The sequence below is a fragment of the Gymnogyps californianus genome, chromosome 3 (genome assembly GCF_018139145.2).
Source record: "Gymnogyps californianus isolate 813 chromosome 3, ASM1813914v2, whole genome shotgun sequence".
Lineage (NCBI taxonomy): Eukaryota > Metazoa > Chordata > Aves > Accipitriformes > Cathartidae > Gymnogyps > Gymnogyps californianus.
The window spans coordinates 91,078,500-91,104,626 of NC_059473.1; the positions used below are offsets into that span (position 1 = coordinate 91,078,500).

At 40.6% G+C, this 26,127-nt stretch overlaps 1 protein-coding gene across 2 annotated transcripts in view; it reads left to right on the plus strand.

Annotated features, from left to right (window-relative positions):
• Positions 1–1,855: 1,855 nt before the first annotated feature.
• The window catches only part of ELOVL4 (ELOVL fatty acid elongase 4), a 32,075-nt gene continuing 7,803 nt past the window's right edge, over positions 1,856–26,127 (plus strand). Inside the window, exons 1-3 of one of the 2 annotated variants that reach the window (XM_050894375.1) lie at positions 1,856–2,144; positions 19,327–19,514; positions 22,843–22,923. In XM_050894375.1, the coding sequence (XP_050750332.1) occupies positions 2,048–2,144; positions 19,327–19,514; positions 22,843–22,923 (366 nt within the window). In that variant the 5' untranslated portion in view covers positions 1,856–2,047. Of the gene's footprint in view, positions 2,145–8,174; positions 8,210–19,326; positions 19,515–22,842; positions 22,924–26,127 lie in introns of those variants that run through there. The other variant, XM_050894376.1, reaches the window with a different exon arrangement.

Below are 26,127 nucleotides of genomic sequence, written 5' to 3' on the forward strand. Positions count from 1 at the left end.
TCAGTAGCCCATTCTGTTTCAAACATGTGGCCAAGGCAAACGGCCATATACCAATCTGAGGATTATGACTCATTCTTCTGGTTTCCTTTTGATTTAAATGATAATGTTAAAAGAAGTTCTGAAGCCGTGCTTTAGACAATGCCAACCACGTGTCAAGTTTCTAACTAACTGCCCAGTGATACGCTGCAGTGGTTTCACCTGAAGGAGGCACAGGAACCACAGCTAACACTACACTGTCTGCCTGCAACTTGGGAAGCAGGTTGGTGTTCACCTTGCCCTACCCAGTGACAGATCCATTTCAGAGCTCTCACCGGACCTCCTGCCATGATCAGTGCCATCAAAATAAAATGTAATTCAAGTCAGTGCAATTCATGCAGAGTTTTGCTTGACTCTTCTCACGTGAGAGGAGTAGCAGCTGTCCATACATCAGCATGTGGTAACCTTGCTTCGGCTCTGACTTTCAGGCAGCATTCGGATAAGTTGGACTTCCCTGTCCATCCAGGCCTCCAGGGGCTGACGTAGCTCCTCTTCCTTTTCCCAGTGCAGGTGATCCCTACTCCCAAACACCTGCTGGTTTCCAAGCTCCAGGCGCAGTGGCTCTGCTAGTGGTGGCCAGTGTGCCTCTCCCGTCCATAGGGATGGGATCACAGCAGCCAGGGCGGTCCAGGAGCTGAGCGGAGGGTTACTCACCCAGGAGGAGGAATGCAAGCTGTGCTCACCAAGACCAAGTGACAATGAGTGACACAGGTGCTGGTGCACTGGGGGAGGGAGAGACAGATACCATCTGATCTGCTGTCTGCCAGGAGGAAAGCTTGCAACTCAGGTGGAGCAGCTCCCCTCCTGTCCCTCAGTGGGGAAACCAATCCACACTACACGGATTGTGGGAGAGGGAGAGCGAGAGATAAGCTGGCGGGAGGAGATAAGCGGCAAAACATGTGAGGAGCAGCTGGTGCACCCACATCAGGCAGAGGGTTTGTTGGGGTTGAAACGTAGGGTGCAGAATGGATGAACCGGGACTGCACCCACAGCCCTGCCAGCCTTTGCCACGGAGGCTCCTTCTCCTGCAGCCCCCAGCAACGGTCCGGGCAGGTGAACCTCTCTGCACCATGAAGGAACCATAAAGGCTTTGGTCCAGGAGATGGAGGGGAGAGTGTGCGAAAGGCACCTCGGTGGCGCCTGGAGGAGGCTGGGCAAGTTGCTGGTCAGGGAGATGCCACCAACCACCACCAGTGGGGCAGGAAGATAGCGAGATCCTGTTGCGATTGCTGGTTTTATCAGTGCTGGGAGGGGAAGGGATTTTAGCAGAGGCTTCTCGGGGCAGGCAGCTGAAAAGCCGACACCTCAGTATCAACAGCGTGAGGTAAAGTGAGCGCCACTCATGCTGGTGCCTTGGCCTGTCTGTCAAGGGAGAGAGGGGAAGGAGAGAAGAAGAAAAATCCAAACTGCTAACGAGAAAAGGAAGGAAGGAAATAAAAGTTGACTGAAATATTTATTCCTTCGTCTGGTAAAAACATACCTATTTGAAAATAAAAAGGCAAATTAAGATAACGAGCGCCTCTTTTCCACCCCGAACGCCCACTGGGGGAGGAAAGGGGTCCCCGAGGGAGCGCCAGGGGTCGCCCAGCCGCCCTGCACCTGCTCCCGCCGCGCTCCCCTCAGCCGGCAGGCGGTTGGGCGCCCGCAGTGCGCCTGCGCGGCCGGGCCAGGCCGCCGCGCACCCCGCGGGCAGCCGCCGGCGGGCAGCGAGGCGGCGGTCACGTGACGCGAGCGCACCGCACCGCACCGCGCGCTGCGGCCGGTGCTGCGGTGCCGCGGCCGCCGCGCCGCCCCCCACCTCCGCCTCCTCGCCCTCCTCCCTGCCCACGGGGCACGGGAGCCGGTGACGGGAGCGAGGCGGAGTCTGGAGGGAAGATACCGAGAGATAGAGATTTAAATCACATCCCCGGCTGTAGAAGGGCAGCAGCAGCAGCAGCCCCGGTGCAGAGGCACGGACGCACGCGCCGAGACAGGTCTGCCGGCTCCGCCGCTGCTGCTGCTGCTGCTCACCATGGGTGCCGCCGCCGAACCCCCCCGCGCCATGGGCCTGGTGTCCAGCGTGGTGAACGACACCCTCGAGTTCTACCGCTGGACCTGGAGCATCCGAGGTAACGCGCCAGGGCGGCCCCGCCGAGCGACCCCGGCACCGCCATCGCCGTGCCCGGCGCACCCCCCCCCCCCCCCCCCCCCCCTTTCCCCCCGCTGTCACTGAGACGCAGCGGTTCAAAATGGCTCCGTCTCCCGGGAGACGCGGCGCGCGCCGAGGGGGCTGAGGCGGCGGACGGGCCCGGGCCTGGGTCCCCGGGCTCGGGACTGCGGCGGGGGGCCAGGCCCCTCCGCACCCGCTTCTCCTCCTCGTCCTTCTGGGTGTGCTTGGGTGCTTTGTTTGTTTATCTGTCTTAATGCCGTGTAACGGCCCGGGGTGCGCAGAGCATCTCTTCGTGGCAAGGTGAGGGTGTCCCCCGGGCGCCTGAGGGCCGGACGTAGCACAATCCGCTTTCCTTAGCCGTCCTTCCTCTGGTTCCCTTTCACCGCAGCGTGCCTTGGGGTGATCATACGGGAATCTGATGTCAGAGGTAAGCGACTCCCTCCGGTAATTCGTGCTGGAGCTCAGGCGGCCTTTGGCTTCTGCGGCAGGTTGGGAGTCCTGTGACAGCATCGCGTGGAGTTCAGCAAACTAAATGAGGAAATGATTGTTATCGTCAATGCAGAAGCTTTTCATTTTGTATTAAGTGCGTTTGGGTCGGTTCTGCTTTTTGCTGTTTTCAATATGCTCCATTTTTGTATTGGCACCTCATGACTGCAATGTGGAAGATGCTGAAGGAAGAGAAAATGTCTTGGAATATGGAGAAATGTGAAAAAGCAGCTTTCAGTGCTGGGACAGCAAATGAGATGGTAACTTGCTACATTGACCGGTAGCTCTGGAATTATTGGTCAGCATGAATGGCTCGCTCTCGTTGGTCAAATGAAATGAGCGGGGTAGAGTCGCAGCTATCATAGTTGCTGTTGTGAGTAACCTTGGGCAGTTGACAGAAGAATCACTTCTCTGGATGTTTTCTTCGTTTTTCAGTTGTTCACACAGCGATGAGGTCTAGGCTATTTTGATTTAAACCTAGGAATACATGGAGCAAACCTCTGGACTGAATACAACTATGGACGTATTTTGTGGCAGTATGATAAGTGAGAATGTGGGGCCTTCATTACAGACGGAGAGCTCACTGCATCAGCAGTCTTTTCCACCCCCCTCCCTTCTGCCATCTGTCAGATAATAAATTAATCTTATGTTATAGATGGAGGGAGCTCACTTTTTTTTGCAGTTTGCCTTCCCAGCCTGTCTTCTGGTTTTTGCCATATTTTAAAAATTAAGCCTGTGTGCGTATTTTTTTCTTCTGTATTTAAAACCTGCCAGAATATGAGATCAAATAAAAATGCTTGCAGCAGCACTGCATTGTAATCTACCAGTGTTTGCTCTCTTTCTGTGCCTCTTGCAACATACAGTTGTTCGTAGACTGCCAGGTAATGCGTGAGAGATGCTGTTCTAGCCAATCAATAGCATTTTCAGATGGATATAAAACCAGATGTTGGTACAAAGTTGATATCCTTATGGATTACTTGATTTGTTTGGAAGAAGACTTCAAGTTCTGATATATTTGCTGAACTTCAAACATGTGATTTAAGTCTGTATATAGACCATGTTTTTGTAAGCAAAAATTATCGGAGAAAAAAAAAAGGAGGGATGAAAAGGCAAGTTTATCTAAGGAATGTAAAGATAAGTAACTTACATTAATACTACATACAGAGCAAACTTTTATTTCTTCCTCCTGCTTCTTTGGAGGATGTTAAGCAGTAGTAGGATGACATTGTAATGGCATCTAAAATATGCTTAAGTCTTTTACTAATTTACTACTGCAAAATTTTAAATTTTTGCTCTAAGTTCAGTAGTGTTGCTGTTAACACAGGATTCCACTGTAATCAAGTAATCAGTTGCATTTTGCATAAGAGGTGGAGAGTTTCTTGTTCAGGTTCTGGATTTCAGCAGGTCCCTGCAAGGGTAGTTTTGAATAGAGCCTAAGTCACATCAAAAGCAAGTTCCTGTTCTTGTTTATACCCAGTAGTATGTAAAACAAGGTCCTCCTGTAGTTTTTACAGTCAGGTATGGATATGCGAAACATGTAATACCACACAATGTAGTTACAAGGTAGCTCCGGATAAGAAAGTGTCATTTATGAGGCAATGCTGCGTTGCTATTTAATGAAATCGTATCTTAATGCCCTAAGTTCCGCTCAAAAACCTGCTCAGTTTGCTGCTTTTCTGCATGTGTCTTCGTTCAGAAAAAAAAATTGTCTCAATTTGCCATCTCTGAGTGAATATATGTTAAAATCATGAATTCAGCACTGTTATGTGAATTCATGCAATTCACCTTTGTGTCAAGAACTATGGCAGTGATGTTGCTCAACAGAAAATGCAAATTATGGCATGCAAAACCATTGCCTAATGTTCAATATAATTAAATAAAAAACTATACCACGCAGCAAAGTTGCTCAACAAATGATGCCATGCAATAGCATTACACAATAAATCATACTGAAACACTACTACACAGCAAAATTACACAATAAAATGTGAAGAAATTGTATTCCCATTGCTACTCCTACACAAAAACTTTTCATTCATATAAAACCAAATTTACTTATTCTTTCCAGGTCTCACTTCCATTTTTTATTGGACACTCAAGTCTGTGTTTAGCCCTGTTCTCAGTATTCACCTGCCAGCAGGTGTTTTCTAATGCTGCCCTGGACTCCTGTGATGAGACTTGTGTAGAACTGTGACAGAACGTCCCACTGTGTCTTGTGCTGCTTTATTTTTGTGCTGTAAAGATTTGGTCTTTTTCTGTTTAAAAAGCAACCGACCTTTTCTGAGACCCGAAAGAACCCCAACAGATCAAGTATATGAGCTTAGTTGGCTCATCAACTGGATTTTTTTTGAATGATGTTACAATTTTTTTAGCATTAAGCGCGCTATCTAAAGCTGGTTGGTTTGTGGTTTTGTTTTTTCAAATCTTGTGTTTGGGAATAACAACAGTATTCTGTCACTTTTTCCCCGTATGTATCATCAAATACATTTTCAGCCTTAGCTTAATGTTTTTGCTTGTTCATTTATTGAAAAACTACTTTTTTTCTGTCCTTCCTTGACTATCTTTTTAGACCCCTTTCATGAAAGCCTAAAATCCATTGTAACCATATATTCACCTGAGAAGGCTGAAGGAGATCATTTAGGAAGCCATCAACTTCAAGGAGAGGTAGAAAGGACAAAAACATGGTCTTAGCGGTCATCAGGAGAAAAAAAGGTGGTCGATGGAACCGTTACTATCAGGAAAGTTGATCTAGGAAGTCCATGCCATTATTTCTGTAAGGGCATGGGACCGGTTACATGAAATAGGTAGGGCAGGGCTTCTGTCTTTCTCTCGGCTCGGGTAGCTGGTTGGGGTTAGATCTGCCAGGAAGGATTAAGGGTACGATTAGATGACTGAGCAAGTGACTTAAAGGGAGGTTCCAGGCTGAGTCCAGGGGAACTATTAAGATGAATAACTCAGGACACAATCCAGGAAAGAAGAATGTGGAAATCTCAAAACATGGGTGAAGAGACCATTGGCAGTTGGGGAGGGAGAGCAAGAGACTGTGGCTCGAAAAGGAGATTTGTGAAACCCTGGATCAAAAAGATTTATTTTTGAGGAACTAGTTAATTTGAATGTATTGAGCTAAAGAACAGAAGGCTGTACGGACTTTGGGTGAGAATGATTGTTCTTGGAGCTCAAAGTTAAAAGGAGGCAGGGCCAACCCAGGCCATGTGGGACTGCTTTGGAACAGCAACTATTTACAGCTGTTGCAGTTAATAAGATTACAGACTTTTTCCATCAGGAGGAAAGGAGAGAGGAGAAAGATGCAAACTTTCACTTTAGTGGTAGGATAGTCTTCGAAGTAGCATCTTGTTCAGGAGCAATATCAATTGTAGCTTTTATCAGTTGGGTCAGAAGTGTAAGGCAATGAGGATGGGAAAGACGGGAAACTTACAGCTGCTTGCCTTAGAAGTGAACCAGTGGAGCATCTTCCATGGGAACTCAAATTGCCATAAAAACTTTTGCCAGGAAGATCTTGGGGCTAAGTTAAGAATGCTCAGGAAGTTCAGGTTGTTTCTTTTTCAGTCCAGGGAACAGAACTGGAAGAAAATGTGTTTCTTGTTCTTCTTCTTCTTCTCCTCTTGTTCTTTTCCCCATGCAGAAACCACGTGTGGCCAAAGGATCATGAATGTTTATGCTTGAGGAAAGTTCATTGGGGTGGTTAGCAGAACAGTCTGAGTGCACGTAGTACCTTGTTGTATTTGAGGATTTGTGCCAAAGCTGGAGGCAAGTAGAATCCCGGTGAAAGATCTTCAGAGGGTGACCATGGGGAGAGAGAACGAAGGGCAAGATGAAGATTCATGAAGCCTGTTTTACAGAAACAAAGCAGAATGGGTTCCTAAGCTTTCAGAGGGCTGGCTGAGCATCAGACTTGGTACGATACTTGTCTTGCAGATACAATTTTCTCCTCAACAGAACAGTTTTTTCAATCTGTGACCGTGACTGGGTAAAACACAAGGATTAGACAGGAAGAAACACACCAGAAACTGGAGAGGCTAGTGCAGTTGGGTTTGGCTGTCTTGTGGCAGAAGCAGCACTTGGAGAAATTGATTACAGAAGTAAAGAATGTTAAAGGCAAGTAGACTATGTGAGTCCACTGTCAGCCAAACTGAGCAATAGGAGCATCCCAGTTTACTTCATTTGTTTCATTAAGCATCACATTTAACTGCCTGTCAGTGGAGTGAGGGACTTCATTAGTGAAGAAAAAACAGCTGTCAGTATTGAAGACAATTTGCTGTGTGTTTGAGGGAAATTCTACCCACATTTCATCACCAGGAGATTTTATCAGATTGTGGAACTCAAAAGACAGATAATAAGAATAAAACAGATACCAAGAACCTTTGGAAATGGAAACATCATTCAGAAAAGTACATTACTGAAGTGGAAATGTCTGCTTAGAGATTTTTGGATCACCAAGCTTCAAGAACTCGAGCCTGAGGGAGTAGCCTGAAGCAAAGCTAACACTATGGATGAGGAGCCGAGTTGTGCATGGAAGACTTCTCTTTCCTAAAATGAAGGAGGAGGAGTTGTAGGTGATCACCTGCAACACTCAGCTCCAGCAAAGAGATGAAACAGAAAAAAGCCTTAAAAGAGCACCAGCAAGAATGTGATACGAACTTCTGTTTGAACACTCATCAGCATATTCCAGAAGCAAAAGGAAATGTTTGGACAAAATGGCAAGAACATAACGGAACTTCTGAAAATTCCTTTTAAGGCTGTGTAGATAGCATGTCTTGAAATCTTTGGAGGAAATAAGATGTTACGAATACTCTTAAAACAGATTCCATGGAAAGAGGTTGGGAAACTGCTTTGTACAGAACTTAACCAAGCTGATTGCCTGACCTTAGTACCTACTGCAGAAATCCAAATGACTAGATGTTTAAAATTGCAGCACACCGTAAATTACTGTTGTGGAGTTCTTGGCAGATCATGTTTCTCAGCTAAGGCTGCATGCCATTAGTGAGGTGCGAATTGGCATGTGGTCCTGGAGCCACATACCGCAACGAGAGGTGAAGAATTCTTGAGCGGTTGAAATCCCATGGCGTGAAGCAGATGCATTCATCCTGGGGAGTACACTGGTTACATAAATTGATTGAGCATAGTGGTTGAACTGTTGTTCATAGGTAGCCGTCTCTAGTTGGAGAAACTTGACTAGAAGTTGATCATGGTAGTCATTCTGTATTTATGCTGTGCTCGGGGTGAAGAGGCGTGTAGCAGGGCTATGGTTATAGCTATGGAAGACCAGAAGAGGTTGTATTCAAGGCAGCTATGCTATACTATCCTGTGCAACCAGGAAAGATTGTCAAAGACTGCATAAGGACAATTAGTAGAGGAAGGTGTAGGAAACATAGAATGTAGTTCCTTTTAAGGTCTTGTGGATCAGGAACCATGAGGAGTGGGTGAGGCAAGACTGCCCTTTTTCCTCTGCCAGTCCAGACAGGTTTTTGGAGTTACTCGATTCACATGGAAAGGATTAAGGAAGCACTTGGACGAAAGGTGAATGAATGAAAAGGCTCCAAGCGGGCATGGAAAGAACTTTGGGAGGGAGAATTTGCTAGGTTGCAAGACTGGGCGGGGGGGGAAAGGCTGCGGTGTGTACTGAAGAGTTTTCTGAGGTAAGGCAAATAGGGCTAAACATGAATGGCCTGAAAAAGTGGAGCTAAATGAAAGTTCATTTAGCTAAAAATAATTGGCCATAAAAAGAATGAGCGCTTTAGCTTTTAAAGAGTGTTGGTATGAGTGGAGTGTGCCTGGAGCACAGAATTTGGGACAGTGTGCTTTTAAGGGCAAGCCTGATCCATGAGGTAGGACTTCTCTGACTAGTAAACTGTTATATGACAGGGCTTTGCTTTCTCAGGCTGTATTTGAAAACAAAGTTGAAGCTACCATTGCATTTCATAAGGAGCTCGTGTGTGTGGGACTATCTGACTGACATCTCATTTAGGAAGATGTAGACGCAGGATACATGGTTTCTGGATCTTGTTTAGGTGGCAAGTGGGTACAACCATGCTCAATTTTATCAAGCGTCAAGTGCTTCTGAGCATATGGACTTCAAAGTCTTGTGGCATTTTAAGGACATAGTGAAGGCAGCTCTGAAATTCAGGCCTGCTGAGCTCAGTGGAGATTTTCAGGACTGCACCCTAGACTGTAGGTAAAGCAGTAAGTAGCTCCAAGGCAAGCCTAGAGATGAATTGAGTGCAACGTGTTTTGTAGTAACTTCCACTGTGTGTGCTTGGATCTCAAGATAAGCATGAGCTAGTTTACCTTTCCCTCATGGAAGGTGAGGGGGAATAAGCTACCTCAATTTGGCTTGCGTTTGATGCAAGATAATGGCATGCCTGTGGGCATTAACTGCTCTTGGTTGTGTCAGGTTAACTCATTTATGTGCTTGCAACTCAACTTTCTTTATGTACTTGAATAATTTCAGTGGCTTGATCCTTAACTCCTGCCCCAGAGTGTTCTGTCTCTCTGTGGCATTGTGTCTGCTTGTCCCATGAGATTCTTTACTAGTTTCACTCTGTCCATCCACCTCCCACGTGTACTCCTCTGTTTCAGCATAATTGTGGACTCTTGACTATTTGGTTTGTTTCCATCATATTTTCCTGTTCCTCTTATCTCAAAAGTGTCTTCTTCCAGCTCTTGTATATGTTATGCTTCAGTTTGCATACTTGACCACGGTGTTTTTTGTGTTATATTTTTTCTTTTTTTATCTGCTTATAGATGTCATCTCCTTGTCTCCCTCTTCCAGTTACAGCAAATATGAGAGATTGTTTTATTGCTTTCTAAATGCTTACAGAATGTTGCTGGAAGAAGGAAATTTATAACCCAGGTCTTTCACTTCTTCTGTTGAGCCAGTAAATCTTACCTCTCTAGACAAGATTTTATGTCCTTCTATTCCTAGAACATCATTGTAACACCTTGTTTTTAAATGGTTTAAGATACTCTAAAGGAAAAAAAAAAGGAAATACAGGTGCTAAATTGAATAGCTGGGCTGTAAATAGCAGACTTTGTAACCATATTTTCTGGGTTTGCAATTAATATTTAGTGGTTTACCAGGAAAAAATATGCCCAATAGAAATGCTTACACATAGAATACCCCAAAATGCTTTCATATTTAGGACAGATTTTCTGCTGCTCTGTCTAATCTCAGTTTCAGTGATCCATGAATTTTCAAGAGTGAGAAACAGTATTGCAGAAACCATCAGAGAAGCTTAGATTTGGGGGCCATATGTTACCATGAAAGGTAACACGACTGTAGAAGCGAAGAGACTTAGTTGTAGCAGTTATTTGGGTATGACATTATCTAGCTGCCAGACTGATGATTTTGCTACTGTATACTTAGTGAGTGAAAGATCCAGACACTGATATTCTTCTGGTCATCTTCGGGTATAAGAACATTTTCTCATTCAGTTCATGTTTTTAAAATCAACATTTCAAAATCAGTCTCTCTTTTTGGTGGTGTTCCCCCCTCCCCCCCCGATTTGTCATTTTTGCTGATGTCGAAGGCATGTTGAGGAAGTAAGTTCTAACTGTTTTGCAGCATTATTTTGCTTTGGAGGCTTTGACTGATGTACTTGTGTTAGGCTAACAGAAGACCTAATGTACATCACAACTGTAAATTTTACTTCTGCCCCTGAACTTCGACGATAAAAGCTAATATATTTCAATAACTCCTTTTGTAGTTTTTACTCAAAACAGAATTCCCACCTCATTCATCCTTCTGTAAAACCAAATTGATAAGCAGCATCCTCATGCTGATGCAAACAGAAAAAACGGGTAGTTTATCAGAGAGATTTCTGTGCAGCTTCTCACAAATGTTCTCCAGTAGCTTTCTGGTATTATTTTTAGGTAGATTTCACTTGCCATTGCTGGTTTTCGTACATGTTCAATCACTGCATCTAGGAGTCTCTAAGTGTTTGTCTGCAACCCCAAGTCATTCTGTGTTACGAGAGCAGCGATGTAAGTTGTTTACATTTGCTGTGTAGTTAAGCATCAGTATCCTTCCGCTGTGTTAGCACATTAGCAAGACATATAGCAGTGCTGAACTTACTGTCCTCTGTATGCTGAGTATGTAACACATCTCTCTACAGTGGATAAGGCCTTGCAGAGTTATTATTAAACTGTCATTAATAATCTTTCACATTTTTCAAGGATGTTAGCTTCTAACTGAGCGAATCTAATAAAAAAACCTGTCTATGGAGAAGACTTATTCTATGGTCATCGCCTTCGGCATTATAAAACCCTGAATTATACTAGATGGGCCAATAGTCTAAGCTGTTATTGCAACATTGAATGTGCATAAATCCTGTGTTTGTATTACTGCTTACTGATACCTCTACAACTATTTTTATAGTTCCAAAACCTACCACTTTTGTGTGAAGTAGTGACATCTCCAGTCTGAGCTCTCAGAAATACAGTTTTGGCGAAGACCAAAGAAGTTTGAATAAAAGTTTCCATGAAGAAAACACTGTAGAAGGAAAGCTTGTTGAAGTGTGTTTTATGCAGCACTTTTTTCCTTAGAAATACAGAGACATGGGCTGGATCATAGAGTTCTGCACCTAGTTCATAAAATTGCATCCTGTGGGTTGGCTGGGGTTTTTTATTTGTTTTTAATCTGTTTTCTTCATCTGTTTACTCTGTAACTTGTAACATTTAAGAAAAGGCATGCAGGTATCACTGCACTGAATGCATCTTGCTTTTGTGATGTTTGGAAAAGTAAGATTTGACAAATGGAAGAATGCTACGTGCCTCAAGGGCTTACTGTCTTGCAAATCTTGTGTAAGCTTCAATGAGGATTATATTTTTATTATTCCTTGAAGCAGAGTGTTTGCACTGTCCTCACAAATAATCATAATCAACAGAGGAGGTAAATCAAAAATAATTTGAACAAGGCAATCTCTTAGTCTTGAAAATCCTGAAACTTGATGGTGAATCGATATGGCTGTTGAACTTCGTAATAATTCCGTTATTATCCTTGTGTTGAAACAAGTGTATCCTGTAATTGCTGTTTCCAGGCACAAGGACAATATGGTATTAGTGATTGAATGATGGAAGTCCCAAGAAGACTAGAATACTAGTTAGAATAATGGGAATACTAGTTAAAATACATCTGATCTTTTAAGAACAAATTGGGATTAGGCATTCCTGTTACTTTAATGGGAGTTTATGAAACACATGCATCTTACACAGGTGTTCATTACCTGCAGGAGATGCTCTTCTTAGCTGTGTGGTATATTGATTTTATGTTGCTGTAAATAGCTTTAAAGAAGACTAAACAGTCAATTACAAAGCCCTGAAATTTAAAACAAAGCCACAGCTGGTCATAGGCAGTACCTGTTAGTCTTGTCTGTAGTCCTTTTGGTTTTGGGGCAGGCATCTCTCATTTCTGAGTGCAACAGGATTTGTACAGCTTCGTCTGCAAACTTTTAAAATCTGTGGGTTGTGTTGTTTTGTTTTTCAGAGTATATGCTTTCATTATTCATTGTGCTTGAGACTGAATATTTTTATTCTTGCATCTTAGCTTGACATTTCATAGCTTGTTAAAATGACAATGCTTTGCCATAAAATTTTGATGTCTCTTGTTTTCGGCCCAAACAAATTAGTTTGTTCTTGGCTAGCTAAAGCCTGAGGATAGACGAAATACTTAACTCAGATTTCCATTCATTCTTGAAGATCAAAGTAAACATGTTTTCTCTGTACTGTTCTGTATTTTAAAAAAAATTACTTAAATCAGGCCAGCTGTTGTGCTTTTTTGTGTCAGGTTTTGGGAACCTTTGTCTGTATAGCATTGTGTGCATGTCATCCTTAGCTTTACCAGTAACATACTCACCTCTTTGTTTTCTTGCCAGTCATAACCACCATTGATGCTATGATGTTATTGTGATAATACAGAATTCTTCTGTGAGGGAAAGGAGCAGGGACTTGATTGGTATAGTTAATTTTCCTTGCCAAACAGGTGCAAGACTGGTTTAAATGTTTGTAGAGTATCCAGAGAAGAACCATGAAAATTATTAAAGGATTGGAAAATAAGTCTTCAGGTGAATGAAATAAGGTGTTTCTTTAAATAAAATTTTTTTAAAAAGTAGCTAGTGAGTGACCTGATAGCTGCTTATAACTACCCAAATGAGGAGGAAAAAAAAATATTATAAAAGATGGGTCTTCAGTCTGGCAGAGAAAAGTATCACGAATTGGTTAAAGTTTAATCCTAATTCCTTTGGATTTAGGGAGCAAATTTATGCAATGGGTCTAGTTAACATTTTACAGCAAGCTGTTATATGTTCTACTGGGTTCTCTGCCTCTGAAAAGATATCCTGTGGTAAAACGGGAAATTCTTCTAAGGAAGATCTCTTAGCTAAAACGTGCGTTAAGGGAAGCGTCATGGCCTTTGTTTTGTAGATTATACTAGATTGCAGTGTTCCTGAGTTAGATACAGGTATCTTTGGCCCTGTCAGACTCCTTAGAAATACCCATAGTGCCAGAAGACTGCAGACACTGCCAAGTATGATAGGTGAGATAAAGGTGAGAAAGAAGCAGAAACTGGACATTCCTTGTGTCCCAGTCCTTTTGCTTTCCTGCAGCAATCTGTCTGCACAATCCCTCCTAGGAGGACATAGACTTTTTTTCTGATTGAAACAGGAGTGAGGCTATAGGCATGTTATTTTAGTTCATGCACTGGCTTCAATCCTCTATCATAGGATTTCTCATAAAGAAACTTGATACACTGAGATAATTGAGGATTAGAGTGCAGTATGTGCAATGAATAATCAATGTCAAAGCAGACAAGTTAATTCAAGCACTGGAGACCTTTAAAAGAATCATTCATTTTGGGCCATATAAACTGCGCTATTAAAATTGTAATAAGTGAATAGAAAATTTTAACTTCTGTAGGTATTCAATCCAAAGATATATGGCCTCTCAATTTTGACTCCACAATGGTACTTCTCTAACAGTCTTCAGTCTCAAGTTGTGCAGCCTGTGTAGTTAGTCGTATACTGTTTTAAAGACTAAGTTTACAGCCTCAGCTATTTTTGTTCCATTTGTACATTCTGAGGTTTTAGTTAGCCAAAGACTGAGCTTTTTTCTTGGAATCTCAACAAATTGGTAACAGTATATGTACTTTTAAGTGATTCTGATGCATTACTCCATTTAGTTTAGAAGCCTCGGGTCTAATCATGTAGATGCTTATTCGAGTTTACTTTCAACTGAGCCAATCTGCAGTGGTTGTATAGCCACAGTGAACCTTACGTTCACTTGTAAATATTTACAGGACTGAACCATTATTTCTAGTACAAATGCAGAAAGAGAAGTGTGTGGTATAGAATATTAATCCGTAACCAGAAAGAAATGGGGGAGAGGGGGCACTAAAATACTGCAAAGGAATTTAATGTGAAAGCTTTGTAAACATTTTAAGGTGCGTGAAGTTATGTTTCTCACATGTTTTCTTATATGATATGTGTTTTCATTTTGTAATATCCTTCAATTATAGTGCCAGTGGAGCTAACAAGATTTGTGAAATTCTTAGATAATTAAAGCAGTGTAGTTCATAGAACAATACTCCAATTAGATAATACTGATTTGCCTTCCTTATATTATGGAATTAAAATTTCAGTCGTTTAAGGAAATCTTTCTTAAACTTGAGATTGGGCTTTGAGAGGACTTCTTGTTAAAATAAACGGCGTGATCTGCAGAGAGCTCTCACTGTTAAGAACCACTTTTAAACAGTCACCATCATTTCTGCAGTGTCTTTAGAAATGTAATTGGACAGATGGATGTGCTGGATTGGCATTGGTAAGTGTCTTTGCGCTGAGAATAGTATCAATAGCTATTAATAACTTTGAAGGCTCTCCAGATAAATTAGTGAGTAGCAACCTTATAGCTAAGGAATACATATGTTGTTAAAGTAAAAATAAAGACTTACTAAGTATTGATTTTGAATCTAATATGCATGCAGGGAATTTCAAAAGTCATGTATTTTAGTTGTAATATTTTCTCTAATTAAAAGCAGAGATAGTCACCATTGTACAGTTTCAGGATTTCTCCTGATGAACGTAGGAGCGACTGTGCTACACATTTGTTTGCTTATTTTTAAAGTTTGTATTTCTTGAGGAAAGAAAAAAAAAAACGATCATAGGCTCAGTAATATGCAGGAAATTTAACCATCTAAAATCCTCTCTGTTGGAAAGGAAATGCTGAACCACATTTAACAGAAGCTTTTGCGTATTAAAAGACTTTTAAGAGTATGTTTCACAGAAGTTCGTGATTTTTTAACTCTAGATCACCATCAGTGCAGCCTTATTTATTGAAATTCATCTTCATTTGCCTTTCATATTTCAATATAGGTTAATTATGTCCTCTTTGGACATTACTGGGTAGGATGTTCAGTCCTTTTCACTAGTCCTGCTCTTGTTCTTGCTTTGGAGGAAGAAATCAGAGGGTTTTATGTGTGTATTTCCTGTTAATTGTCCCACGTAAAGAAATAAATCCTGCAAGAGTAGGTGCCTCAGGGCAATTTCAATTATTTTATATATATATAAGTATAATATATATGTTCTTCTATTTCTTGTCTTGTCTTTGCAATGTGAAACTTTAAAATGTGTATACACAAAATGACAGGAAAACCTTGTGTGTATAAATATTTCATATTCTTTCCTTACATAACAGTAATTTTCTATCAGGAACATGTTAGCAGATGCCTTATTCTATTCTGTATTCACCTTTACAATTGAGTGCAACTTTAAATGTTTGTTCTTCTCCCACCTTACAAAAAAAGCACTGTACTTACAGGCTGTGCCATCACAACAGACATTTTATTTGTGATCGAATTAGAATCTGGGTCTTAGGATTTGAAAGACAAACGCATTAATCCCCTGAAAGATTCAGTCAGTCTCTGTCAATTCTAATCAGGTAAAGGCATTGGTCATTTTGCTTCAAAGCAGTTGGAGGGATTTTTTAATTTAGGGAGCTGGCCTTTTTATTTCAAGCTTATTTCACCTTTCAGGTAATAAATGTACCTATTGCGTGTGAAGTACTGCAGGATTTAATACACCCATATGTCCCCTTAAGCTATCACAGTTCTCTCTAATTTGCAGAAATCATTTGTGGTCATCAGCACCAGCTAGTAAGTAGGCCACAAAATTGTGCTGTTTTTGCTAAAATGAAGTCGGGGGTGTGAGGGAGGAGGGTGTTAGAGTAGCTTGGGAGGTTTGTCACTTAAGCAGATGACTTGAGAGTGAATTCATCTTGGTTTGAAAGAGGATATCTGAAAAGAAGTTTGGAACAAGGGTCTTCATGTAACTGTGTGTTTTCTGTGTAGAACGTGGACAAGCAGGCTTCTCTGGTAAACTGAAATGGAATTGGTTTTGTAATACCTTCTGTGCAACAGGAATGGTGCATGGAGCTGATTTAAAACTGAACAAGTTACTTTGCATTATCCAAGTGAGATCTTGAGCAAGTTTCTAAATCTAGCGAGTTCTGGGCTGAATAGTAGCATGTTTTCTGATGCCACAGTATTAGTAAAAAATCATCATATGCAGTCTCCTAAATGCCCCTAAAATAAGTGCAAGGTGGTGTTCTTAGTTAGCACAGCAGGAATTGCAATAAACTTTTTGACTATTGATGCGCTTCTGTTTTGGCCAGGATGTACTCCAGAACTGAATTCCCTACTGCATTCCCTCTCATACAGGCATTTTGTGTTCAAAGTGTAATTAATTGTCCTAGGAGAGGTCAGGCCCCCAAAATCCCAATCAGATAGATTCGCTGGGCAGTGTGTTATGCGGTCTGTATCAGTAAACTATGCTTTTCTTGCAAATACTTTAAGACTTGTCTCTGAGATGTGGTGGCTCACTGTCCAAAAACCCTGTGCAGAGGGAAAGTAACAGGCTGAAACCATGATACAAGTATGGAAGTGTAATGGCAGCTGCCCGGGTGCTCTTATGTTGTTGTCAGGGTTAATTAAACATGTCTCTTGGTTTTCTCCAGTTAAGTTCTTCAATTTGTAGTATTTGTGGAAAGTAGATGAAAGAATTGTTTAGAGTGCTGATGAAGCGTGAGGCAAAGCCCACTTGCAGCTAGGCTTTCATAAAAGTTGTCCCTTTGTCTTTCACCCTCTAGTGAGTCTTCATTCTTCCCTCTAGGAATCTTTGTCTCCTGCCACAAAAACAAATCTGGAATAGGTCATGGTTTCCTCTTTTCAGCAGTGGGTGGTAATGTTCAGCTCCTGGGTAAAATTCAAATCTTCCTTTTTCATGTTTTTCATATTGTCACTTTAGCATTCAGGATACCATGAAACACTGGGTTCGAAAATAGAAGACAAATTCTCTAATATGTCCTTGCCTCTTTATATTGCTTAGTGCAAGAAGGCTGGGAAAGCAACAGGGTCTCTTGCCTCACCTGCTTTTAACTTTTTGCACACTACAGTGTCTGAAGTGAGATGTGGATTTGATTAAAGCATGTCGCACATTGGCTATTCCCAGAGCTGTCTCTTAATTAAGAAGTGATGCCTTTCTTCTTGCTTAGTGGAGATGAGGCTTTGCCCATTACTTTGTATCAGGTGGATGATGAGGTTCTCCATTTCTCTTGTCTTTTAAATGGTGTTGTCTTTTATTTTTAAATTCAAATTGGTAGAGCAATTGCTAAAAGCAAGCAGGAGCTAAAGTGTAAGGGAGATAGTGGTGTGATTTCAGCTTCAATAGGTAGCATTCTGTGAGGTCTGGAAAATGGGGCTGTTCCTTTACATCGCAAGACACTATACTGTACTATAAAGCAATCTTCTCATGTTTTACAGAGAGTACATTATATTGTAATAGAAGTGTCTGTTCCAAGGACTTGCTGAAAAGTAAGAGGTAACTGTCTTCTGTCATTTTCTTCAGTCCTCTTTCACTGCCTGTGTTTCTACAGTCAATCTATCTGAATTCTTTGCCACTCCTCCCTGTACTCCTTGCCCTGTGTTGCCCTTGGCTTCTGTTGGTGGTTGTGGTTGCAAGGCTGACTCCTGTCATTCTGGCAGCGTCAGCCTTGCTGGAGGTTTCCATGCATTAGGATGACTTCTCTCTTCTGATATTAACAGCCATAATGGAAGCAGCTAGGCTGGTTTCTCTTTCTTCTTTTCACTTCTTTTTAGGCCTCCTAGCATCTTACTTGCAATGTGCAGATCAAGTGTTGTTAAATCAACTGGAAGCAAGAAGAGTCAGTGCCATGCACACTGTCTTTTTGTAGATCACAATATATGTTGTTTATTAGAAATAGAGGGTCTCATGAAATCTGCTCCTAAAATGAGGTTCTAATTTATGATCTTAAGGGCAATCAAGGAAACGAGAAAGAAGTGGAGGAGGAGTAATGGCAGTGCTGTTCTGTACTTTCCTCATTGCATCAGAGTTCCTCATTTTGTAGATAAGAAGGGTTTTCTAGCTTACCTGTTAGTATGCCTGGGATCAGGAATTAATTTATGGTATAGGGGTTTTTTTCCACTGTCTTTGGGTTACCGTGAAGAAAAACAGTTCTCCAAAAGAAACTTGTCCTCTAGGTAAGTCTGTGGGCAACTGCATTGCTATTTGTAAGCTTGCCCACAAATGACTGAAGGCGGATGGTTTAGATGTCTGAGCTTCCCAAGGGGCCCTGTGGTGTGATTTCCATCTGAACTCCAACTGTCATAAGCATCTGGAAAATAATCCAGTTAGTATCGTAGAGCTGTAAAGTATCTGAAGTATTGATAGTTATGGAATAGTTACCTTTTCTCTCTTGCTATAACTAGAGATTAGCCTTCACATGGCGGGGGGAGGAAGAACTGAGTAAGGAGGTGCACTGTAGTCTCTCTGTTCCCTCCTCTGTAGCAGAGTTATCTTCTAATCCTAGATGTCACTGGTTCATCAGGCTAAGAGTGTTTTTTTGATACAGATTCAGAACTTAATATAGCATATTCTGGGCCCTAGAATATGTGCAACTCTGGATCCTGTGAGTGACTGAAGGAGACTGTAAATAAAACCTTTGTCTCCCATATGGCAGCATAGATTAGTCTAACTAGAACCATCCCTTTAAACTCTTTTATTTAGTTGTTTTCCAGTAATGTTGTTAGTATTCTGTCTGAAACATGTGACTGACCTACATCAAATAGCAAAGGTACTTGGTTAGCATCATACAACCTGTATAAAATTAATAGGAGGCTTTCTAGTGCCTAATTTTAAACTAATAAAAGCTATTAATTTTATCAGTATTTTGCCAAATTTGTGTATCTTTCATTTGCGCTGATGTTGAATATTTGGTTACGTTGCCACTGCAGTCACTATTCATCATAAGCAAAATTGGTTTTTGGGGGATTAGTGGGTTGGGTTGGGTTTGGGCTCACGTGATTCTGTTTGCTTTATTGTTTTGGATTGTAGAACTGGACAGTAGAACTTGCATGACATAATGAATCTCTGTGTGAGGTAATGTGATATAGTGGGGTTTTTAAAAACTATTTTCTTTAACCTTCCTAGAAAGAATGAGTGTATTGTGTTTCTACTATCTGATGCAGCTATTCCAGGAGAGAATAATACTTAACAAATGCAATGCTTAAAATGATGATGAAATATATTTTGTTCAGACCTTGTTGACTCCTTCTGTTTGCTTCACCCCCCCAGACAAACGTGTTGATGATTGGCCTTTGATGCAGTCTCCATTTCCAACACTGACTATAAGCACTATTTATCTCCTCACTGTCTGGCTGGGCCCCAAATGGATGAAGACAAGAGAGCCCTTCCAGTTACGTTTCCTGTTGGTTGGTTACAACTTTGGAATGGTTCTACTCAACTTCTTCATTTTCAAAGAGGTGTGTATGCCCTCTCACAGGAGGAAATTCCTGTTTAAGTCTGAGGGTGTCTACAGATTGCAAAATGAAAATAATCTTACATATTTGTGATGTCTATTGAGGGTGAATATTTTGCACAGACTTTTACAGCTGAGTTTGCCTTTGTGAATATTTCTGTAGCTAGGTACATTCTGTTTGAGAATAAATGCAGTAAATGAGTCTATATAGAGAGAATTTGTATACTAGCTATTCCAAGTTCTTCTTAGATTTCTGTTAGTGTAAATACTGGACAGATTAACTAAAATCCATAGAGATTTAAGACTTGTAACTGATTTGGTTTTTTTCTTTTTAATAATCCTAAAGGGTGTCAGAATGTATCTTGTTAGAAATTGAGCTGTTTGGTGCCTTCAATGTGTTTATCATTTTTAGAAATTCAGATGTCCATTGTCTGTAGTGAGGAAAAGTACTTTGTAAGTTATCTTTTAGAATAAGAATAAAAATGATCTTTAAATAAAAATAAAAGGATACAGTCTTCTAATATTAGGTTTGCAATGTTCTGAGTGTGTTAATTTTAATAAATTTCAGTGTTGCTGCATTTCTCCTTTGTTAGGTTTTCTGTACAGAGGAAATGACTAGTAACAATGCAGTGGATCAGCTCTTTAGCAGTAGCTAAGTGGGATTACTTAACAGTTTGGTAATAATTATTCAAGGATAGCTGTCCAGAATATAGCTGATGCTAAGGAGTAGTTTATGCCGCTGTGACTTTGCTCATGTGAATTGAGTCTTCTTCCTGCAAGACCTCGGATCATAAATTTGCAAAATCCATTTCCAGAAGTAAGCAAATGAACAGAGCGGTTAAAATTACAGCATTGCAGAAATCTTTTTCTGGCTGGTCTGTTCTGTACTTTTGCCAGGAAAGCATGGCATATCTGGTGATGATCTGCATATTGGCCCTTCCCCAGAGCTTCTATAATAAAATCATTAACTGATTTCAGCCTTTTTTTAAGACATGATTCAGTAAAATTTTAGCCAGCACACCTCAGTCATCATTTTTTCTGAATTGTTTCCTTGCACTATTCAACTAAGTAATAAAATACTACAGATACAACAGAATTTAATGCTGACACCCAAGGATAGTTGTGGGAATGGATGAAATCCAATCATCTTGGCAGGTTAAAACTGAAACTCCTCTGAAATGAATTCTGCAGTGTTTTTGCCATGTCCGTCTTTTTCACTTATTCTTTTAAATTGGTTTGGTTTATCCATAAGCTGAATTATACCAGACTTGTGGTCAATTAATTTTCAAACCTATGTTGCTTATAGGATAACACATGTGTTTGTATGGCATTTCCAAATCACTGAATTAACATAAAAATGAATGGGACTGCAAATACGTGTTTGCTGCTGATAGGCTGAAAGCTCATAATTTTGGACACAGACAGAGGTTCTAGTTTCCTGCTATTTCAAATGGTAGGTTGTTATTCAATGGATGTTAAGGCTATGGATACAACATTTACAGGAAGTGTCTTTTTGATCTTAGAGACTGATAGAGGAAGGTGTTCAAGTTTCAATTGTTCCCTTTAACCAGGCAACTTCTGCTTCAATCTGTGTGAGGTTTACAATACCAGTGTGCCACTGTTGTAATTTGCATGAGTAATGTAATTGTTATGAGTAACATGATACACAGTTTATATTTTGTGAATGACTGTAAAGTTTCCAGGTACTGCTGAGAACAGAATTTGAATGTGAAATGCCTTTAAATGTTATTTAAATAATCATCCTGATGGCAAGCTGTATTGTTCATCTGTGATAACTTACGTTAAAATGGTAAGTCCATAAAGCACTGCTACGTTTTCTAGTCCAAGACGCCCATACATTGGACTCAAATTCGGATTCAAATTAGGAGCAAATTTTGCTTAGAACATGCAGAAGTCCCAGATGCATAGCCCCTGTTTTGCCACAGAATCTTGAATTTCATATTCTACTTTGAGTCAGCCTGGTGAAGTCAATTTACTGCCTTTTGCCAAGTCAACCTTAGTCAAATTACCCGGTAGGTCACAGTAGAGATTGGTTAGTTTCTGTAACAGTGCAGACTAAACTGTTCCCTGCTTTTCTCTGATATTATCAAATATGCTTGTGCCTGTGTGGGACCACACTGGAGAGTAGTGGTGTTACAGCAATTTGTAAATGAACTTGGATGATGCAGAAGTAGTTCAATTTCTTTCTTAGGATCATTTCTGTGGACAGTTCTTTCACTTCCCTACTTTAACAGGCATGTGCAGCAAATAACTCCAGAGTTTCACAAGGTTTTGTATGTTGGTTTTATCTGGATAACGCTTGCCTCTGCATCTGACTGCACTCCTAGTGCTGTGCACAAGATGAGATACCGAAGTAAACTCAAGTTCAGTCTAAATAAAATGGAAGTCAGGTTAGTGGTAAGAATAGTCAGTGCCTACCCATGTTTATTTTGGTGATCTTTTTGTATCACCGTTCTTTACTTTTAGAGCTCACAATTTACAGGTTATGTCTGCTCCACTGCTGTCTTTTTTGATCCTTAACAGGGTGGGGTTACCTGACTTTAAACAATCTTGGATCATAACATTTATGAATGTCAAGATTAGAAGTATTACTTGAACCTTGTACAGCTCTAGGCAAGTGTTCTTCTTTCCAATAGGAACTCACTCAAATGTCAAGTTTATCTTCTCCTGTTCAGGTTATTGCAACATGCTTTATTTGGAGTAGCCCTACAGGAGCATTTCATGTGCTTTAGGCCATTTCTGTTGGCATGAAATGGGCAACTTTTCTTTGTCCGCTTTCTCTCAATATGTTTTATGGGTGCTCAGCATTGGCTGTTCAGGGTTTTTTTTCTGTATTTTGATTGGTATACTGTTTTAAGAATAGTGGATCCAAGTTATCTAATCCCTGTCTCTTGGAGAGAGTTCTCTCTAATGCATCATGGGAATAGTGTTTCTGTCATTCATAGTGAAAGCAATTAGGTATTTTCTGTCTCTGAAGCTAGAGCTGTCAGAGAGAATACTCATGTTTGAATAGCTTAAGGTCGTACTGGAATTCTTACTAATTTGTACAGAGTTCTAATTATCTGGGCAGATACATGCAGGGAAAAATGAGTACTTTCTTTTTAATTTACAAGAAAAAAAATAGGTACTGTGTAACAACAGGTTGTTAGAACTAAATATTGGCTTTGTTCAATGGTATTCTCAGGACTGATAAGGATATTTTAAATATTTCTGTTGAGGTAATTTTGGTGTAGCAAGAAATTTGCTGATAATTGTTATGAACATGTTTTATGTAGCATCTTTCCCCTCATGTATGACTTTAATATTTTCAGCTTTTTTTGTCATCAAGAGCTCGAGGGTACAGCTATGTCTGCCAGACTGTGGATTATTCAGATAATGTTTATGAAGTTAGGGTGAGTATTTCTTTTTTGTATTTGTATATGAATGCGTGTATTATATAGCATTACATGATGGTTTAAGTCTTGTCTGAAAATAGTGTTTCCAAAGTTCTGCTCTCAGCCATGACTGTATCCCGTTATATTCTCACAGACCACTTCAGGTTTGACTACATTGCACATAGCAGGTTTAATCGAAGTGCATCAGTGTATTTGCATTAACTTTCATCTGACTGCTACAAGTAAACATAGTCTTTAAAGATACCATCCTTGGCTTCATCTGCGGTTGTACAATCCAGGATAAACTTTGTATACGTACTTTGGTTCCTGGGCCTTACTGAAGTTTATGATACCAGGGTAACCGCAGTAAAGGTGTAGTGTTCTAGCTAGATCAAAGCAAGTAAGATTTGTCAGCATATACTGTGGTTGCACTTCACTCCTACGGGTGAGGCAACTTTTTGTCTCCTTTACCTATGTTTGGCTTAATGAGGTCTTGCTGGCTTCTGGCAAATGTATTGTCAGTACATTTCATTGTAGAAGCTTAGATTTCAAATGTGTGGTTTTTGGAAAGCATTCAAATTAAAATCAAAGTGCAGATGCTTGTTGATTTCCGTAATGCTGTTGATTAGCTCATGTACTAAACCTTATCTTCCAGCAGAGCTGACACTTGAGAATCTCTCAGCTGTTCTTGCACATTTCACCTACAGATTAGAACACGTTCCTGAAAATGTAATGAAAGTGTGTTATAGTCTAAATACATTTAATATTTATAACACATTTCAAAAAATATCTGTCTACAAGGTGGCTGTTCATGGGTAGTATTACTCAAAAGCTTGTGCACGTGGCAGGGGTGGTAGTGAGAAGGATAGGTTTGAGTCTTATGCATTATATATAATGGCTGATATTGCAGAACAACTCTTTGTGTAGATTTTTATTGGCCTTATGGCAGTTGCCTGTCTTTCACCTTTGCCAATACTGTGCACTCACTATTTCAGTCACTAGAATACTTCTGTTAATAATTTTGTTTAAAAACAAAATCTAGCCAAGTATAACAGATGCTTGACAGGGTTTTTTTCAATAGATAAGCAAAATAGAATGCCCTTGTACTCAGCTGGATGACATTGAGGACTGGTGTGGCATATATTGAAGGAATTTTTATATTCGCTAAGTACAAGAGGTAATGACTTCTAGTATGCAAAAATTCTGTTTCATAGCCTCACTTTTAGGTGCACTTGTTTGTAGGAGGCTGTGGAGGGGTCAGACCTGTTCAAAAGAACTATCTTCTGTTTTGTTCATTATGACAAACAAAGCATTCTTATACAATGAAATAAAGGCAAAATGACCTGCACAATGTCTTTGTTGCATACGATATGTCCAGAAAAGAAAGGTTGCTCTAGCAATATCTACTCTTTTTTTTGCAGACTTTTGTTTCTAAAGTTTTAAGTTGTAACGTGTTCAGTTTGCAACTGAGAGAGTAGAGGAAGCAGGGAAAATTGAGTTCTCTCAAGTTGTTGCAGCAACTGTATAGTATGTTCTCAGTCAAGACCCTTATCTTGATCATTGTCTGGTAGTTCTTTTGAATGAATTCTCAATTTAGATAAATAAGTCGCAAGTAGAAAACTACACTTTCCACAAGTGTATTTTGTCTAACTAAAGAGTCTGGGATACATTTCTGGCCTGCTTTATGGTGTATCATGCTCTGCATTTAGAAGGTATGTTGTTGGGTTTTGACACTGTAGGACAAAAAAAAACCCCCAAAACCTCCTCAAGATTCCTTTCACCATCATTTTTCATAATATAAAGCTGCAAAAGCAATTTTAAAATGTAAGTAAATGTGGGCTGCTTTTTGCAGGTTTGAGTTTAGAATTGATAAACCTTGTAGCACATCTCTCACACCCTTTTAATAGATCTAGATACTAAATGTCTAGTATCTATTGGCACCGGGTTTTCTCTGAAGAGGAATGCTGCACTGCAGCAGTAGAATTGGTTAAAAATGCAATAACTTTATTTGTAAGAGAGTGAGTAGATAAGTGCTGTATTAGTCAGATAAAGGAGACTGGGACTAACTCAAATGGAAACAGCACTGAGCCCAGAAACATTATGGAATATGCTCTGGAAAGCAACAGCTTCATATATGACTGTATTGTGGGGCTTAGAAAGCTGGAACAAATATTGAGAAATGTGAAACTAATTGCATATGGTGGTCTAAGAAGCCCTGGTATCACCTCTGTTTCTGTCTTTTTGGGAATGTGCCAGTATGATGTTGCTATGTAGTGGCCCCTTTTGACCAAAGCTCTTGCTTGAAATGAGGGGTCAAGAAACCATCCTTTGTTCCTCAAGGAAGTACACAGAGCTGGTAAACAGTTCCAAAAAAAAAGTTTAGCTATCCTGGGTGCCAGAGAATGTCTTTCCTCTCCTCTCCAACCCACATCGTGTGTCAAGACAGTAAGCCAATGGTGATTTCAAGGGAAGAGTGTGAGGGCATGTGGTGGCACTTCCCCTGTATAGTCTAACACCACCAGCGATCTGTAGCTCACAGTCCTCTTAAGTCAGACATAGCCTCTTTGTTTTGCCAGTTTTTAAGGGGGTATTCTTCCATGAATTTGTCTGTACGTTTTCTTCGACTTTATCAAGCTTCTGGCTTTCACTGACAATACTGTAGGTAGTTCACACATAGTATGAAGAAGTTGGTCCTCCTATTTACTGTTCTGAACCTGCCTACACCTATTAATCTCATCCAGGCTCCACTGGCTGTTTTTCTACAAGAGGCAATGGACGACTGGAGCAAGCAGGGATGGAAATCAGATTTCACAGTTGCAGGGGATGGAAATTAGATTCCACAGTTGCAGAAATATTTGCAGAAATAAACTCCTTTCTAAAGGACTTATCGTCTGGGTGAAATAGGTAGCCATCTTACTGACTGCTGGCAGGAAGTTGAGGAGTGTGTTTTGTAATTGGTTATATAAAAAAATAAAATGTTCATAGTAGACAAGAAAGAAAAGGGGGAAGAAATCCCCAAGAAGGGATTTTGAAGGAGCTGCAGCTGCATCTTGGAAGAGCTTTTTTGGTTATAGCTTGGGAGCCAAAATAATAAATGCAAAGGGCTGAGGTGTTAAATCCATGCTTTGTAGTACTCGTTTGGAAGCTCCAGTATTAGGAGTGAACAATTTCCTAACATTGTCTAACTTAAGGCATGTTAGTGGCTGAGAGTAGTCCCTCTGC